Consider the following 19069-nt stretch of genomic DNA (forward strand, 5'->3'; position numbering starts at 1 on the left):
TTCATGCATTGGAAAAGGAAATGGCAACCCACTCCAGTATTCTTGCCTGGAGAATCCCAGGGACAGAGGAGCCTAGTGGGCTGCTGTCTATGGGGTCGCACAGAGCTGGACACGACTGAAGTGACTTAGCAGCAGCAGCAGTCTCAAGTGGCTTTCCTTTTTTTCCCCCTTGACCCTTACAGTTTTTGATAGTTTGTTTTCTGGACACAATATTTCAGGATAAGTTTGTACATTTCCTGCCTTAATTGTGGATTCAGCCAGTGTATTATCTCCAGGGAAACTTAGTTCCTTGAATGAGAAATGATACTTACTAATCACATTCTGGAAACTGGGGACCATACTTTCAAGATAAGGAATTTAAAAAAACTTGTTTTAACTTGAGATATAGTTAATTTACAATTAATTTCTTCTTTACAGCAAAGCGACTCAGTTATATATATAAATTTTTTCTTCATATTCTCCATTATGGGTTATCACAGAATATTGATTTTAGTTACCTGTGCTATATGATAGAACCTTGTTTACCCATTCTATGTGTAGTACTTTGCAACTACTAACTCCAGACTCCCTTTCCTCCCTCAGCAAATACAAGTCTATTCTCTTTGAGTCTGTTTCTGTTTCATAGATAGGTTCATTTGTGTCATATTTTAGAGTCCACATATAAATTATATCATATGATATTTGTCTCTGTCTGACTTACTTCACTCAGTATGACAATCTTTAGATCTATCTATCCATGTTACTGTTAATGGCATCTCATTCTTTTTTATGGCTGAGTAGTGTTCCATTGTATGTTTATACCATGTCTTCTTTATCCATTTATCTTTTGATGGATATTTAGGTTGTTTCCATGTCCTGGCTATTATGAATAGTGCTACTGTGAAGACAAGGGTGCATGCATCTTTTTGAATTATAGTTTATCCAGATATATCCCCAGGAATGAGACTGCTGGAACATACACCAACTCTAGTTTTTGTTTATTGGGAAACCTCCATACTGTTTCCCATAATGGCTGCACCAATTTATATTCCTACCAACAGTGTAAGAAGGTTCCCTGTTCTCTACACCCTCTCCAGCATTTACTATTTGTAGACTTAGGTAAAAAAATTTTAATAATGAGAAAAGAAGCTGGCCATGTTAGCCATGCTAGCAGAAAGGAAGAATTCAACAAAGCAAGGCAAAACAAGTGTGAGGTCCTTAGAAATAGTTTAGGATATTGGAGGGAAACTATATTCCTTGCTGTGACAGGAAGATGAGAATCCAGATTGTCATAATGTGACAAACACTTTAACTGTGTCATTATTTTGTACTCATAACAAGAAAAGTAATGTTCATTAAAAAAGAAAAGAAGCACGAAGAAGTTAGTAACTTCCCAAGGTTACATAGCTAATAACTGCTAAGTCAAGATTCAAATGTGGGCAGTCTGGCTTCAGAGTTTGTTTTTAACCCGGATTTTATACTGCCTTCACCCTACCAAGCATCAGTTTTCTAAAATGTTTAAAAAAAAAAAAGGAAAAAGGCAGTAGTAATAGTATTTACTGCATAAAGTTATTGTGAAGGTTGAATTTAAGACTCAATATAGTATTTAGCATATAGTAGCACATGCTGAGGAGAAGGACATGGCAACCCACTCCAATACTCTTGCCTGGAAAATCCCATGGACGGAGGGGCCTGGTAGGCTTCAGTCCGTGAGGTCACGAAGAGTCAGACACAACTGAGCTACTTCACTTCACTTTCATGCATTGGAGAAGGAAATGGCAACCCACTCCAGTGTTCTTGCCTGGAGAATCCCAGGGACGGGGGAGCCTGGTGGGCTGCCGTCTATGGGGTCCCACAGAGTTGGACACAACTGAAGCGACTTAGCAGCAGCAGCAGCTGCAACCTCTCAACAGATGTGATTTTATTTTCCTGAGTATAATATAGAAATTAGTAAAACAGCCCATATAACAACACATTTGCTCCTATTACAGTGTACCTACTAAATATTAGTATGAAATCCAAAGGAAGTCTTATCTATTAGTATCAAAATCAAAAGGGGATAAATTGAAACCCAAGGGTAACTATAAAGCCAAGAAACTATAAGCAGAAATGTTATTTCATGAGCTTATAAGGCCTCACTTGTGGCTATTTCCAGGTCTCAGAAAGTAGTTGGAGATTTGTTTTTCTTATCATACATATGCTTAAAGAAATGTACTGATGCTTTCTCAAATGCTATCCAAACAGGGAAAAACCTGAAAGCATTCTAAATATTGACAGGGAGTCAAATAAACTGTAATTCATTCCCGAAAGGGAATAGCATGCAGTCATTAAAATGATGGGCAATATCTAATGATAGAGAAAAAGGTTCATTACATATAAAGTTTGTTTAAACAATGCATTGTGCATGAGTCTATATCTGTGCACATACACATAACAAAAACTAAAAAGGATATGCATCAAAATTTTAAGTGGTCACCTCTGAAAAGATGACAAAAGATAATTTCTTTTTCTATTTGTATCTCATGAATTTTCTACAAAACAAAACAAAAACCCAAGATATAGTGTAGTAACCAAGAGCTCAATCCTTCAGCAAATGCTGATGGCTTTATTTGTGAAATATATTCAGAACTTGTTAACTTTTCCCACCATCATCACAACATCCTCATCTAAGCCACTATTACTTCTTGCTGAATTATATGCTAACAGTCTTCTAAGTTGATCCTCTACTTTAGTCTCTGCCTCTTCTTCTATTTTCCACATCAGCCAGGGCCATCTTGTAAAAATATAAGGCAGAAAACTATCATCTGCTCAAAACTCTCCATTGGCTTCTGAGTTCTCTCCAAATACAATGTTTATATAATGGTCTACAAGATCCTTTCCTCCTTTAATACTTTTGATCTCATGTAGCTACTTTTTCCCCTGCCAAACCTCTTTACACAAATGTTCTCCCTGTTATTCTTTAAAGACATGGAATAAACTCCTTCAGAACCTTTGTATTGACTATTCCCTCTGCTTGGAACACATGCTTAGCTTTCTACTTCACAGCTCCCTGTTCCAATGTGACCTTATCAGAAAAGCCTTTTCCTAACCACATTATGTTAAAAAACACTGCCCGTCCCACTCCATGCAATCAGTTCTATTTGTACTGATCTATTTTTCCTCCATTGTAATGAACAGTGCCTGACAGCACTTCATTATTTGTTTGTCCATTTTTCTCTACAATGTAAACTCAAAGAGAGCAGGCACTGTTTTGCTCAAGGTTACACACATCTAGCAAATAGATGGAATTCAGTGCAAGTCTGGTATCAAAACATATCCTATACTGTTGAACACTGACATAATGCCTCCCATGGGTTAATCCAGGGCCTTGAATCAGGCCACCCATAATCAGGATCATAACTATCTATGGAATTTTTTTTCCATGAAGAAAGATATATGAAAAGGAATTTATTTGTATATATGAAGAGTCTGGTATAATGTCCACACACAGTTTGGTATCTTTAGTTAAGAGTTAAAAAGTTAAGAAAGAAGAATACTATTTCAGCATAAATATATATGAATATACAGTAAGAACACAAGGCCAGGAAATGAGTCCTGGGGATATATCCATATTTTGAATTAGAAAAAAGAAACAGGACACACACAACTGAATCAACAGAATAAAGAGGCCAGAAGCAGACTTGTGTGTAGAGACAAATTGTATCTAACAGAGCTGGCTTTATAGGGCACTAAGGAAAGAAGAATGGTGGTTTTAAAGATACATCCAAAATCCACGCACATATGGACACCTTATCTTTGACAAAGGAGGCAAGAATATACAATGGATTAAAGACAATCTCTTTAACAAGTGGTGCTGGGAAATCTGGTCAACCACTTGTAAAAGAATGAAACTAGAACACTTTCTAACACCATACACAAAAATAAACTCAAAATGGATTAAAGATCTAAACGTAAGACCAGAAACTATAAAACTCCTAAAGAAGAACATAGGCAAAACACTCTCTAACATACATCACAGCAGGATCCTCTATGACCCACCTCCCAGAATATTGGAAATAAAAGCAAAAATAAACAAATGGGACCTAATTAAGCTTAAAAGCATCTGCACATCAAAGGAAACTATTAGCAAGGTGAAAAGACAGCCTTCAGAATGGGAGAGAATAATAGCAAATGAAGCAACTGACAAACAACTAATCTCGAGAATATACAAGCAACTCCTACAGCTCAACTCCAGAAAAATAAATGACCCAATCAAAACATGGGCCAAAGAACTAAATAGACATTTCTCCAAAGAAGACATACAGATGGCTAACAAACACATGAAAAGATGCTCAACATCACTCATTATCAGAGAAATGCAAATCAAAACCACTATGAGGTACCATTTCACACCAGTCAGAATGGCTGCGATCCAAAAGTCTACAAGTAATAAATGCTGGAGAGGGTGTGGAGAAAAGGGAACCCTCTTACACTGTTGGTGGGAATGCAAACTAGTACAGCCACTATGGAGAACAGTGTGGAGATTCCTTAAAAAACTGGAAATAGAACTGCTTTATGACCCAGCAATCCCACTGCTGGGCATACACACTGAGGAAACCAGAAGGGAAAGAGACACGTGTACCCCAATGTTCATCGCAGCACTGTTTCTAACAGCCAGGACATGGAAGCAACCTAGATGTCCATCAGCAGATGAATGCATAAGAAAGCTGTGGTACATATACACAATGGAGTATTACTCAGCCATTAAAAAGAATACATTTGAATCAGTTCTAATGAGGTGGATGAAACTGGAGCCTAGTATACAGAGTGAAGTAAGCCAGAAAGAAAAACACCAATACAGTATACTAACGCATATATATGGAATTTAGAAAGATGGTAACAATAACCCTGTGTACGAGACAGCAAAAGAGACACTGATGTATAGAACAGTCTTATGGACTCTGTGGGAGAGGGAGAGGGTGGGAAGATTTGGGAGAATGGCATTGAAACATGTAAAATATCATGTATGAAATGAGTTGCCAGTCCAGGTTCGATGCACGATACTGGATGCTTGGGGCTGGTGCACTGGGATGACCCAGAGGGATGGCATGGGGAGGGAGGAGGGAGGAGGGCTCAGGGTGGGGAACAAATGTACACATGTGGCGGATTCATTTTGATATTTGGCAAAACTAACACAATTATGTAAAGTTTAAAATAAAATAAAATTAATTAATAAAAATAAAATAAAATAAAATAAAGATACATCCACAAACGCCTTGATACTCCTCCCCTCAGGAGGTAGAGATTAATCCCCACCTACCCCACTTAAATGTGGATAGAACAGTGACTTGCTTCTAGTGAACAGAATATGGTAGAGGAATGAGATGTCCTTTCTGAGATTAGGTAATGAAGAGACTACAATTTTTGTCTTCATTTCTCACTCCCTTGAATCATCTTCTTTGGGGGACACTACAAACTATAAGAAAGTATTTGTAAAAATGATACAAATGATTAGTATTTACTAGCATACAGATCTAGGACAGACTCTTGCTCATCCATACTACATGACAAGCATAAGAACGTTCACAGTAATAATTGTTTATAATATCAGAATATGGGGAGAGGGGAAGCAACAAGAAAGCAGACAAAATATACAGTACTTGTGGCAGAAAGTGAAGAGGAACTAAAAAGCCTCTTGATAAAAGTGAAAGAGGAAAGTGAAAAGGTTGGCTTAAAGCTCAACATTCAGAAAACAAAGATCAGAGCATCTGGTCCCATCACTTCATGGGAAATAGATGGGGAAACAGTGTCAGACTTTATTTTTGGGGGCTCCAAAATCACTGCAGATGGTGATTGCAGCTATGAAATTAAAAGACACTTGCTCCTTGGAAGGAAAGTTATGACCAACCTAGATAGCATATTGAAAAGCAGAGACATTTACTTTGCCAACAAAGGTTACTCTAGTCAAGGTATGGTTTTTCCTGTGGTCATGTATGGATGTGAGAGTTGGACTGTGAAGAAAGCTGAGCACCGAAGAATTGATGCTTTTGAACTGTGGTGTTGGAGAAGAGTCTTAAGAGTTCCTTTGACTGCAAGGAGATCCAACCAGTCCATTCTAAAGGAGATCAGCCCTGGGATTTCTTTGGAAGGAATGATGCTAAGGCTGAAACTCCAGTACTTTGGCCACCTCATGTGAAGAGCTGACTCATTGGAAAAGACTCTGATGCTGGGAGGGATCAGGGGCAGGAGGAGAAGGGGTCAACAGAGGATGAGATGGCTGGATGGCATCACCGACTCGATGCATGTGAGTTTGGGTGAACTCTGGGAGTTGGTGATGGACAGGGAGGCCTGGCGTGCTGCGATTCATGGGGTCGCAAAGAGTCAGACACGACTGAGCGACTGAACTGAAGTGAACTTACAATGAGAACTTACACGGCAATGAAGACGTACAACTATAGCTACCTACGTCAACAAGGATCAACTGCAGAAACCTAACATAATTCTTTTAAAAGCTCTGTTTACCTGGAGAAGAGAATGGCTACCCATTCCAATATTCTTGCCTGGAGAACTTCACGGACAGAGGAGCCTAGTGGGCTACAGTTCATGGGGTCACAAGAGTTGGACACGAATGGCAAGTAACACTTCTTGTGTACATCACTCCTGCCACTATCTTTGTTCAGGCCCTCATCATTTTTCCTTGGGCTAACCCAACAGACTCTTCACTTTTAAACTCATTCTCAATGCCATCCATCTTTTACTGTGGGCTCTAGAGCTGCAGTGTCCATTAAGGTGCCATAAGGCACATGTGGCTACTGAGCACTTTAAAAATGGTTAGCCTGACCTGAGATGGTTGTATGTGTAAAATATACCATGGTTTATGAAGAGTTAGTACAAAAAAAAGAATGTAAAATATCTCATCAAAAACTTTATACTGATTACTTGTTGAAACAATAATATTTTGGATATATAGGGTTAAACAAAATGTATTATTAAAATTAACCTCCCCTGTTTCTTACTTTTTTAGTGTGGCTAGTAGAATGCTTAAAGTTACTCTATGGCTGGCATTTGTAGTCTGCACTGTGTTTCTACGGTACAGAGCTGTTTAGAGTGACATCATACAGATATGAAATAAAAATTTGGTTGTGTCATTCCCATGGTTAAGAGATTTCCTGAATGGCTTTCCAGATATAAATTTAAGAAAACATATAATGCCTGAGTTCTTAATTTGGCGTAAGAGGCAGGGCTGAGAGGCATAGCCTCAACATTATCTTTCTAGATTTATACACTGTACTCCGTGCAAGGGCCTATACAATTCTGTCATATTGCACTGTATACTTACTGTTCCTGAAACACACCAAGTATTTATGTCTTGAATGTATGTGTTTTTTCCTGCCACGATTTCCCCTCCGTCCCTACCCTGCATCTCTAGCAAGCTCATCCGTTAAGGCCCTGTCCGATTCCTTGTGGTGGAAATATTCTGACTACTGGGCTGCCACAGACTTGAGTTCATTACTTCTGTTATAGGCATTTTTCTTGTGTATCTTGCTTATTAAAAAAAAAAAGAAACAAAAAAACCCCAAATAATAAAAACTAGTTTCCAACTTAAGACAAAAATTAGTAAATAAATGGCACACTGTACCACAGCTTATTGCTTTTAGGATTATTGCCTTTACCTCTCCCTTGGCAGACTGTCGTATCTTTGCATGTGTCCTTATTCTTGGGTTTTCAGTGCTTACCTAGCAGAAGGCCTGACATACACCAAATGATCACTAAATAACTGCTTAACTAAAGGGGAAAAAAAAATCAATACTCAATAATGTACAAATAAAACAATATTTCAAGTCTTACATACTCATCATTTCAAGTTTGTCATTTCGTTATGAGGATAAATAAATGTCATGTCTGCCATTTTGGTCTTTAACTTATGGGAAAAAAGGGATGAGGTACACACTTTTTACTAAATGAAATACAAACAATCTGAGGGTAAGCTATCCAACCATCTCACCTTTCCCTGTATTGTACTAGTACTCTGATTACAATTAGAACTTGTAGCCCACGGGTGAAACCTGACCTGAAAACAGATTTATGGTCTTCCCAGTATTCATGAAAAATGTGAATCTGTTGTCAGTATTTTATTATCAGCGTGCTGCATATAAAAATTTGGATTTCCCGCATGGGAATGGGGAAACAAAGTTATGCAACATCAGACCTACATTCCCATAAAGTGACAGTCCCATGGAAATGAGTGACAGATGACACTTAAGAAATGGCATATGCTTTCCAGATTGCTGTCACTTTCTATCATCTCTCCACCCCTCAGAATGCATGTTAGCTACCAGTAATCAATGAATTACATTATTCTTTCTTCTTCCAAACAGCTTGTTATACTCATTTACTTTATGAGGGGTTCCAATATGCACTTCAGTTTGTACTTCTAGTCTAAAATGAGTAGTAGTGATATGCTGATTTACACTTCCTTGCCACTTATGAAACTAATCCCACCCCCCGCCCCCATTCTATCCCATTAAGAATGACTGAAACCGCTGACATGAAATTCCACTTGTCGAGTAATGACTAAGAATCCAGGCACAGGATGAGAGCAAGCTTCTGTTCAGGTCAAAAGGTCCCATCTTCATGATGACAGTCTGAAGTTCCACTTACCTCTCTGCCCATTGGACCCACATTAGAGACACGACAGATGCCTTGTTGATTTAGATATTTGTAACTCATACATACTTCAGACTGGCCCTCTAGAATATTACTCTCTAAAGTAGACTGGAGTACTCAATTTAACTGGTGTACAAGAAGAAAATGTGTCTATTTATATCTACTCTTAGACTTAAACAATTTAATTTCATTAAATTTAATATACTGCTGAAACCCATGTTGGGCCTGTATGTCAGAGAGTCACATGTTCGGACAGTATGTGGGGTATACTGAAGGTAAGGGAGTCCCATAACACAGGACAGACAGTGATACCATCACCCATTCTTCTACTTCAGAGTTCATGTATCATGTGAGTGTTCATGGCTAAGTGACTTTAACTATTTTAACTATTTACTTTTAACCAAACTAACCTTCACAAAATGGACTGGTGGCTTAAAAATGTCTTCACGGAAACTACTCAGTGACAATACAAAAACTCATGTACAAGGGCATTAATACTCTTTGTGAACTGGATTCATCAACTACATGACCAGGTTAAAAAAAGATTTTACTTAATTAGAAAAAGTTGGGGGAAGAAAATTATTAAACAAATACCTGAAATAAGGGCTTTTTTAAATTTGAATGAAATTTAACGAGAGTATATAATATGCCTTAAGATAACGACATAGTAAAACATGCATCTGGGGCTTTGTGTATAAAATCTTATGACTGATAGTCAGCCAGAGTCCCAGGTCCAGCTCCTACTCCCAGACACTGCACAGCTCACAGAAGATCCTTCTGGCAAACATTGGTTCATCTAATTTATGGATATGTTTTACATGTTTTTAGTTGCACGGTCCTCTCTGCTATTTCATGATTGAGCTGTTCAGGAAAATTATATAATTGAAATCTTCAGAAATAGACCTAAAAGTATACTGTAAATGAAGGTCTATGTCCAAAATCAATGCATGCTGTTTTACTAAATCAAATGACCATTCAGTACTTTAGATGAACTATCATAGCATGTCTGCTTTTAGTCAGTCAGATTAGATGCCTAGAACCAAGTTACTGATTTTTCTAAGTCAAGGTCTGAAGCATTTATTAAAGATATTCATTTTTAAAAAACATTTTGTTACTGATGTTGATATTTCAGTTTATTTCCACTGTGCACTGAGCAGTAAAGTCAGTTTCAAAGTGCTTCAATTTCACTTTTCTATTATTTCCATCTGTTTGAAAAGTACAATCACAGAAAGTTCTAAATAGCCTGCTGCTACTGCTAAGTCACTTCAGTCGTGTCCGACTCTGTACGACCCCATAGATGGCAGCCCACCAGGCTCCCCCATCCCTGGGATTCTCCAGGCAAGAACACTGGAGTGGGTTGCCATTGCCTTCTCCAATGCATGACAGTGAAAAGTGAAAGTGAAGTTGCTCAGTCCTCCGACTCTTCGCGACCCCATGGACTGCAGCCTACCAGGCTCCTCCATCCATGGGATTTTCCAGGCACCAGTACTGGAGTGGGGTGCCATTGCCTTCTCCATTGTGGATCCCAAGGAGTACCAAAGACTCTTTCAAGGGGTCTGTGAGGTCAAAAATATTTTCACAATATTATTACAACATCATTTGCTTTTTACACTATGTTGACATTTGTGCTGATCGACACAAAAGCACTGATGGGTAAAACTGCTAGGCTTCAGTAAGAATCAGCAAAAGCATCAAACTGTTAGTTCATTGCCATGCACTTGCAGTTAATGAAAAAAGCTAGTTTTACTTGAAAGTGTCTTTGATGAAACAGAAAATTACTTTTATTAAATCCTGACTCTTGCATCTTCTTAAAATTCTGTGGGATGAAACAAGATGTGCAAACACTTTTACTACTGAAAAGACAAGCTAAGGACTGCGAGTAAATATTTGCAAACAATGCAACTGACAAGGGTTTAATTTCCAAAATATACGAACTGCTCACACAACTCCATAACAAAAAATAACCTAATCAAAAAATGGGCAGAAGACGTAAATAGACATTTCTCCAAAGAAGACATACAGATGGCCATTAGGTACCTGATAAGATGTTCAGCTTCGCTAATTATCAGGGAACTGCAAATAAGGTAGTATCACCTCACAGCAGTCAGAATGGCAGTCATCAAAATGTTTACAAATAATAAATGATGGAGAGAAGGTGGAGAAAAGGCAATCCTCTTATATTATTGGTGGGAATGTAAACTGGTGCAGTCACAGAAAACAGCATGGAAGTTCTTAAAAAAACTAAAAACAGAGTTGCCATTAATCTGGCAATCCCACTCCTGAGTATATACCTGGAGAAAACTCGAATTTGGAAATGCTCCAATGCTCGTAGCAGCACCATTTACATAGCCAAGATATGGAAGCAACTTAAATGTTCATTGACTGATGAATGGATAAAGAAGATGTAGTCTATAAATAGAATGGAATGCTACTCAGCCATAAAAAAGAATGAAATAATGCCATTTGCAGCAACTTGGATAGACCTAGAGATTATCAGACTAAATGAAGTAAGAAAGAGAAAGACAAATATCATAAGATATCACTTATATGTGGAATCTAAAAGTATGATACAAATAAACACTAAAAACAGAAAGAGACTCACAGACATAAAAAATAAACTTATAGTTACCAAAGAAGAGGCAGGGAGAAATAAATTAGGAGTTTGGGATCAGCTACACTACTATAGAAAACATAAACAACAAGGTCCTACTGTTTAGCACGGGGAACTATAATATACTGTAATAAACTATAATGGAAATGAAAAAGAATATATGTATGTACAACTGAATCACTTTGCTGTACACCAGAAACTAAAACAATGTAAATTAACTATAGTACTTCAATAACAAATGAACAAACAAAAATCACTTTTACTGCATACCGAAATACAATGGTTGTTTCCAGGGAGAACATTTAAGCAACTGAGTTGTTCCCTGAAATAGTCACTTTTTTCATTGAACACTATTTTTACTTGAAAGAATGAGTAATAGACATAATACAGTTATTCAGACTCAGATATCCGTCAGATCTTTTTTTTTTAATGAATAGAATGAGCCTTTCACTTTAAGAAAAACCAGCAGCATTTGTTGTCACTGATGTACTCTTAACTTTCAAGTGATCATTTTAAAATCAAAAAATTTTTTTTAATCTCAGCTTAAATTTCTAATATGGTAAATACTGACTGATATAACCTACATACACAAAAATTCTTTGGGGTGCTCAATATTTAGGTGTTTAAAGGGGTTCTGAGACCAGTGTTTGAGAACACTTTATTATAATAAAGCATTGCTCTGTTACCTTAAATTTCCCTTTAATGTTTTATCAGAGATTGTTATTTGTGTGAGGTAAGTGCATATGTGTATATGTTTGTGCATTCTAAAAGCACTGACTATATATATGTACATATATATATACACACAACATAAATATATATATAGTCTATGGAAAAAACATCTTGTATATCCCATGAGAGTGTTCAAAGTAAATACCGAGAGGATTCCAGGTAGAAGAAACAGAGCAAAGGCATGGGGTAAGTCAGTCAGTCTACTGCAAGTTTTACATGTACAGAGAGACGATCTGTTAGGCACAAAATACCACTTGAAATCCTTTTTTTCCCTTTCTACAATAGAGAAAAAAAGTGAACACAAATGGCAAGGTTAAGAGAAAGATAAGTTTCTTAAAAAGCAGTCAGTGTCATAGACTGATAGCCTAAAAATTTAAGTATTAAGCAAATGGATGTAACAAACATCAGTCTAAGTATGCCTCATCCCCTGTACTCTGTAATACAATCTGTATTTTCTGTGGTGTTCCTCTGTGCTATATTATAAACCACAAAATTATAATAAAACATGGTCCCTGTTTGCAAAAATCTTAGTGGTCTACTTGGGATGATTATTCTATATAAACTAGCACATATTTCTGAAAATATGCTGTTTAAACAAATTGATATATGTAATGCTCAAATGGTTATAGGTTTTCTTAATCACTGTTTTTCACACTAACTTTCCTGGAGAATAATTTACCCCAAAGCGATGGGGTTGCAAAAGAGTCAGACATGACCAAGGGACTAAACAATAATGCTTTTAAATGTTCTTTTGAATTTGCTCATTAATTATAAGTATAAAATCAGAAAAAAACATTCAAACTTGATAAATGAATCAAGAAAACCCTACTTGTTTTTAACTTCTAAGATGTAGTAGAAACATAAATGTAACAAGAAAAAAATTACATTAGGAATCTTACATTTTTGTTTCTTAAACTTGAAATTTTTGGTAATCTTTTCATTAACTTTATTAAAAGACCAATCAGAAACACAAAAGGAAGTTACTGAAAGCCTAGGAACAGACTTTTGAGTTCAGGATATAGTAATCACAACCATGGGATACTGGGCAAGTTACTTAATTTCTCTAAACCTCAGGAACATGGAGATAACAACAGTTTTATATATATATATAATAGCTGCAGTTTAGAAGCAAAGTAGAAATGCTTCTGCTTTGGCAACTGGATTTTTATCCTGTCAATAAATATTTACTGGGCACTTGCCTTCATGTCTCTGAGGTCTTCAGATTTGTAACCCCTTGAAAGTTACATATTATCAGACTGCATCTTAGTCGAACATCTTTTAGAATCTTACTAAAGATAAACTGATTTGGAGAATTATTCTGACAGTAATATTTATAATAAACAGCCTTTATCTAGATTTTATATTTGTTTGTAAACTTATTTTTAGAAGCAACCCATACATCTTTCAACACCTTATGAAACTTCAACAATTCATTCAAAACACATTTAAAAATTCCTGCTATGGGCCTTTCTCTTCTAGAACTTTGTCTTATCCTTCTCAGCTTCTGTTTTAAACCTTCTATTCAAAAGTCTCTTCTCTACAGTGTACACACACATTCAATCTTTCCTATCTTTAAAATAGGTCTCCATCCAGGCTTTCCTGCTGGCTCAGATGGTAAAGAATCTGCCTGCAATCCTGGAGACCTAGGCTCAATCGCTGGGTCCAGAAGAGCCCCTGGAGAAGGGAATGGCAACTCACTCCAGTATTCTTGCCTGGAAAACTCCATGGACGGAGGAGCCTGGTGGGCTACAGTCCATGGGGTCGCAAAGAGTTGGACACGAATGAGTGACTTCACTTTCACTTTCTTTCACATTGCACCTAATATTGCTGAGTACTCTTTTCTTGAAATATCTCTAACAGTGAGGTTATTTCTCTCCATTCTCCTAACTATTCCCTTTTCCCTTGCAATCAAATATTTGCTGTATCTCCAACCTATATTTCTTTTAAATTCTAGACCTATATATCTATAGGGTACCGCCACTTACATGCTCTAAAGAGACCACAAACTTAATATATCCAAAACCTTACTGACCTTCTACCTAAAATCTGCGGCTTTTCCTTAGTGATCTTAGATAGATGTGCCACTACTACTCCAAGTCAGAAGCTTGGCAGTCATCTTAGAGCCCTGCCTTTTCTTCATCCTACACATATATTCTTGGGAAGCCCTGGTAACTCAGCAGTAAAGAATTCGCCTGCCCAGTGTTCACAACAGCTAGGACATGGAAGCAACCTAGATGTCCATTGGCAGACTAATGGATAAGGAAGTTGTGGTACATACACACAATGGAATATTACTCAGTTATAAAAAAGAATGCATTTGAGTCAGTTCTAATGAGGTGGATGAAACGGGAGCCTATTATACAGAGTGAGGTAAGCCAGAAAGAGAAACACCAATACAGTATATTAACTCACATATATGGAATTTAGAAAGATGGTAACAATGACCTTATATGCAAGAAAGACAGCAAAAGAGACACAGCTGTAAAGAACACTTTTGGACTATATGGGAGAAGGCGAGGGTGGTATGATTTCAGAGAACAGCACTGAAACATGTGTATTACCATATATAAAATAGATGACCAGTGCAAGTTTGATGCATGAAGCAGGGCACTCAAAGCCTGTGCTCTGGGACAATCCAGAGGAATGGGTGGGGAGGGAGGTAGGAGGGAGGTTCAGGACATGGGGACATGTGCATCCATGGCTGATTCATGTCGAAGTATGGCAAAAACCACCACAATATTGTAAAGTAACTGGCCTCTAATTAAATTAATTAATTAAAAACAAATAAAATTCAGAAAGAGTTAAAAAAAAAAAAAAAAGAATTCGCCTACAATGTAGGAGATGTGGGTTCAGTCCCTGGATGGGGAAGATCACCTGGAGAAGAAAATGGCAACCCACTCCAGTATTCTTGCCTGAAAAACCCCATTGACAGAGGAGTCGGTGGGCTACAGTTCATGGGGTCAGAGATGAACAAACCTTAACGACTAAACACACGCAAACACACAAATATATTCTGATTTCTAAACCTCTTGCTTTCTAATTCCACTGCGATTAGTTTTAGGCCTTCAAACGACCCTGATGCTGGGAAAGATTGAGGGCAGGAGGAGAAGGGGATGACAGAGGATGAGATGGTTGGATGGCATCATCGACTCAATGGACATGGGTTTGGGTGGACTCCAGGAGTTGGTGATGGACAGGGAGGCCTGGCGTGCTGCGGTTCATGGGGTTGCAAAGAGTCAGACACAACTGAACGACCGAATTGAACTGATAATTCAAACAATAGATTTCCCTTTCTTCAATTATGGCCTTTCCTTTTCAATTCATCCCCTACACTGACAAAATAAAAATTTCTAAAAGGCAAATCTAATTATATTATCCACTTGTTTATTTACTCTTGAATGAGTGAATCCACTACACACAATAGGAATTCTGGTCTTAAGTGGAAGCTGTACAATAAACAAAACAAAATTCTGTACCTGCATGTATGCATTCTCTTAAAGGCCTAGATTATCCAAGGTTAACCCAAAGGGTCAAGAACCACTGGCTCGTAGAATAAACTCCAAACTATTCAAACTATTTGAAATCTTTCAGAATCATCTCAAACTGCCATCTCCCTCCCGATAAAGACTGCAGAGTCAACCTCAACTACTTAAGTTCTCAAATAGGGCTCTGCTGCTTCAGGTTTTCACACCACTGAATATAAGCTCCTCTTTACCTAGAAAGCCATTCCCCACCCATTCCCCAAGTGAACAAGGTCTTTCATCTATGAAATCCTCTCTACACCTCCAAGCAATTTGATTTCTCCTTCCCTTCACCTACTACACTTAACCTATGCCTTTATTATAGTATTGGTCATACGGCATATTTATATTTGTTTTTATGTCTTTTATTAGGTCGTGAGGAAAAAAATGTTTTACTCACCATTTGTCTGTTAGTGCTTAGCACAGCACCAGTATATAATACATACTCAAATATTTGTTGAATAAATAATTTTCTACCTCATCAACAATGGATATTCTTTTCATGAAAGAGTCTCTGGATAATAATGAGTTGTTCAAACTGAAAGTAGTATTTTCCTAAGCTTAAAAAGGGTATCTTTCAAAAATGTCACCTATGATCACTAATAAACTTACCAGTAATATTTTAAAATATTAAGAAAAAAAGTTGTTTTAAAAAAGATTGATGAATAATGTAAGCACAAATATAAACAACTGACTTCATTTAAGTGAAATTTTAAATTAATTATAAGTTTAATTATAATCCTCTAGAAGACTAAACTACTAGGTATAAGATTTTTTTCCTTAAACTTGGTATTTGATTAGCCCAGTTAAATGTGTTTTTCCTCTTGCAATATAAAATTTTTATATACTCAAATATAATCCTCTTGATATTTAAATCTGGACAGATGTTTATAGAACCCTAAATACGTACATTTAGGTGTCTTTAACGTAAACGTATGTATGAAATTAGCACAGTTTTCAGAAGACACCAAGTAAAACTTTGGGGGAAACACTGGAAACTTTGCGTGTAGGAAGGAAATCAGATTGAGCATTCATTAGAAAATCTGTTACCTCCGCAGGTTATTTACAACAGGAAATCTAAGTTCTTACTCTTGACCATTTTATCACTAACATACGGGGTTGAAGAGTTACGGATGTAAATATTGCTGGCTACAAAAGCAACTTGCCTGCACACTGAACAGATGCCAGCTGCCTATTAATACGGGCCTGAAAACCAGCACTGGAATATGTACTAGGCCACTAACTCTGAAGGCAGTGCCTGGTGTATTCCCTAAGCTCTCCGAAGTGATCATTACCAAGGTCGAAGTAATAAATCTGCGTTGATGTTAATGATTGAGAGTGTCCCCAGGAAAGGACTGAAAGCTGACTGCAGGATGCTGCTGCGAAATACCTACATACAAACTGGATTCCTAACTTGTGTTCCCAGCTTGCGATTCCTAACGTGTGTTTCAGTGGATCAGACTAACAAACGCATTTTGTTTGGAGCTTTTCCCCCCACCTCCGCCCGCTTCCCTGTCCCAGTTTATTTTTATCCTTTTTAACTTGGAGCCAATCTTAAAAGCATATTAAGACCCAAGAGCTTGTCAAGTCACTTGGAGAAGGCACACCAACTTCTGAGTCCGCAGGGGACAGAAATGCACTGACGGGCCCCTTCTACTAGAGGCGCAGAGGCAGCGCCTGCTGGCCTGAGCGCGACTCCAGCCCGCCGGGCTTCGGTTAGACCGCAACAGGAAGTTTTCTCTTCCCTTGTGGAAAGCTGTGAAGCCAAAGAGAAATTTGAACCTCCCCTCTCCGGGGGACACCCAGACGAGAGCTTCGGGGTGTGTGTGTGTGTGTGTGTGTGTGTGTGTGTACTCTCCGGGGGACACCCAGTGTGTGTGTGTGTGTGTGTGTGTGTGTAGGGGTGGGGGGCTCCGCCTGTGTGTGTGTGTGTGTGTGTGTGTGTGTGTGTGTGTGTGTAGGGGTGGGGGGCTCAGCCTGTGTGTGTGTGTGTGTGTGTGTGTACTCTCCGGGGGACACCCAGTGTGTGTGTGTGTGTGTGTGTGTAGGGGTGGGGGGCTCCGCCTGTGTGTGTGTGTGTGTGTGTGTGTGTGTGTACTCTCCGGGGGACACCCAGACGAGAGCTTCGGGGGGGGGGTGTGTGTGTGTGTGCACTCTCCGGGGGACACCCAGACGAGAGCTTCGGGGTGTGTGTGTGTGTGTGTAGGAGTGGGGGTGGGGGGCTCCGCCTGGGACCGAAGCAGCCGAGGGACTCGTGATTCAACGCCGACCGCAGCGTCCCCGCCCCGCGCAGGCCCAGGCCTCGGCCTCTCTTCCCCTCCCCGCGTGTCCAGTCCCGTCCAGGCCCGTCCCCGGGGGCAAAGGCGGCTTCGCGGCCCGTGCGGGGCGGGCTGCGCCCCAGCTCCCAGAGCTACCAGTCTTCTGGCAGAGGGCGCCGGAAGGGGAGCAGGAACCGGAGCGGGCGCGGCGACGCGATTCCCAGCCTCGCCGGCGCAGGCTGCACTCACCCACTCGAGGACTTTGATGAAGCCGAGAGGCTCCTTGAGCGGGTTGAGGTTGAGCTGGAAGGAGGACATCCTCTGAGGGAAGGAGGGAAAGAGTGTTAGGCGGAGGAGGAGGGGGACCGACGAGACAGAGCTCCACGGCCGCGAGGAAGGGCAGGAGGGGCGGCTCCGGGAGGCGGGCCAGGGAGGCCGCGGGGCGGGGCGGCGGCGGTTGAGCCGCTTGCGGAGGCACTGGGGCGGAGACGGAGAGGGGCGGGCGCGGGCAGGGAAGGGGCGGTGCCTCCCCGAGCCGTACCTGGCCCAGCCGGCCGATCCGCTGGCGAACCAAGTAGATGTTGGACGCCATGCTGCGTGCGCCGCGCCCCCTTCCCTCAAGTCCAGCCTCCGCGCTCGGATTCCTGCCGCGCATGCGCGCGCTCAGTCCGACGCCAGCGTAGCTGGGGCAGCTGCCTCACGCAGCGAATACCATCCAGCGGAAACCTACGGCTTTGGCCCAGCAGCTTTATTACACTGGCTTCCCGTCACTCTTCCCAATGTTTTACCTAGGTTTATAACATTGACACAAATGAAAGCGCGATTCAAGGCTGGTGTTAGAGACCTTTTAGCAAAATGACGGAAAGTTACTGCAGAACAACGGACTTTGAGCGACCACGCTGTAACAGGGTCTCTCTCAGGAACGTGATTGATCATTCTTACGGAAATTGTTTATTTTCAAACTTACCATTGGAGTCAGGGTTGAACGATTTACAAAAAACGTTATACCTAACAGAAAAAGACTTGGTCCGACAGGCTCTTCTAACCCACCTACCCACCTTTCCTACCCTGTCAGTCAAGTTTTCTACGTGGGGCGCTCTTGGAGTATCTGCTGCTGCTGCTGCTGCTGCTAAGTCGCTTCAGTCGTGTCCGACTCTGTGGGACCCCATAGACGGCAGCCCACCAGGCTCCCCCGTCCCTGGGATTCTCCAGGCAAGAACACTGGAGTGGGTTGCCATTTCCTTCTCCAAAGCATGAAAGTGAAAAGTGAAAGGGAATTCGCTCAGTCGGGTCCGACCCTCAGCGACCCCATGGACTGCAGC

At 39.9% G+C, this 19069-nt stretch overlaps 1 protein-coding gene across 1 annotated transcript in view; it reads right to left on the minus strand.

Annotated features, from left to right (window-relative positions):
- The window catches only part of SYPL1 (synaptophysin like 1), a 30154-nt gene extending 11723 nt beyond the window's left edge, over positions 1–18431 (minus strand). The window contains exons 1-2 of the mRNA XM_055590228.1: positions 18289–18431; positions 17997–18068 (exon numbers count right to left, since the gene is read on the minus strand). Of these exons, the coding sequence (XP_055446203.1) occupies positions 17997–18068; positions 18289–18402 (186 nt within the window). The 5' untranslated portion in view covers positions 18403–18431. The remainder of the gene's footprint in view (positions 1–17996; positions 18069–18288) is intronic.
- Positions 18432–19069: the final 638 nt, after the last annotated feature.

The sequence above is a fragment of the Bubalus kerabau genome, chromosome 8 (assembly GCF_029407905.1).
Source record: "Bubalus kerabau isolate K-KA32 ecotype Philippines breed swamp buffalo chromosome 8, PCC_UOA_SB_1v2, whole genome shotgun sequence".
Lineage (NCBI taxonomy): Eukaryota > Metazoa > Chordata > Mammalia > Artiodactyla > Bovidae > Bubalus > Bubalus kerabau.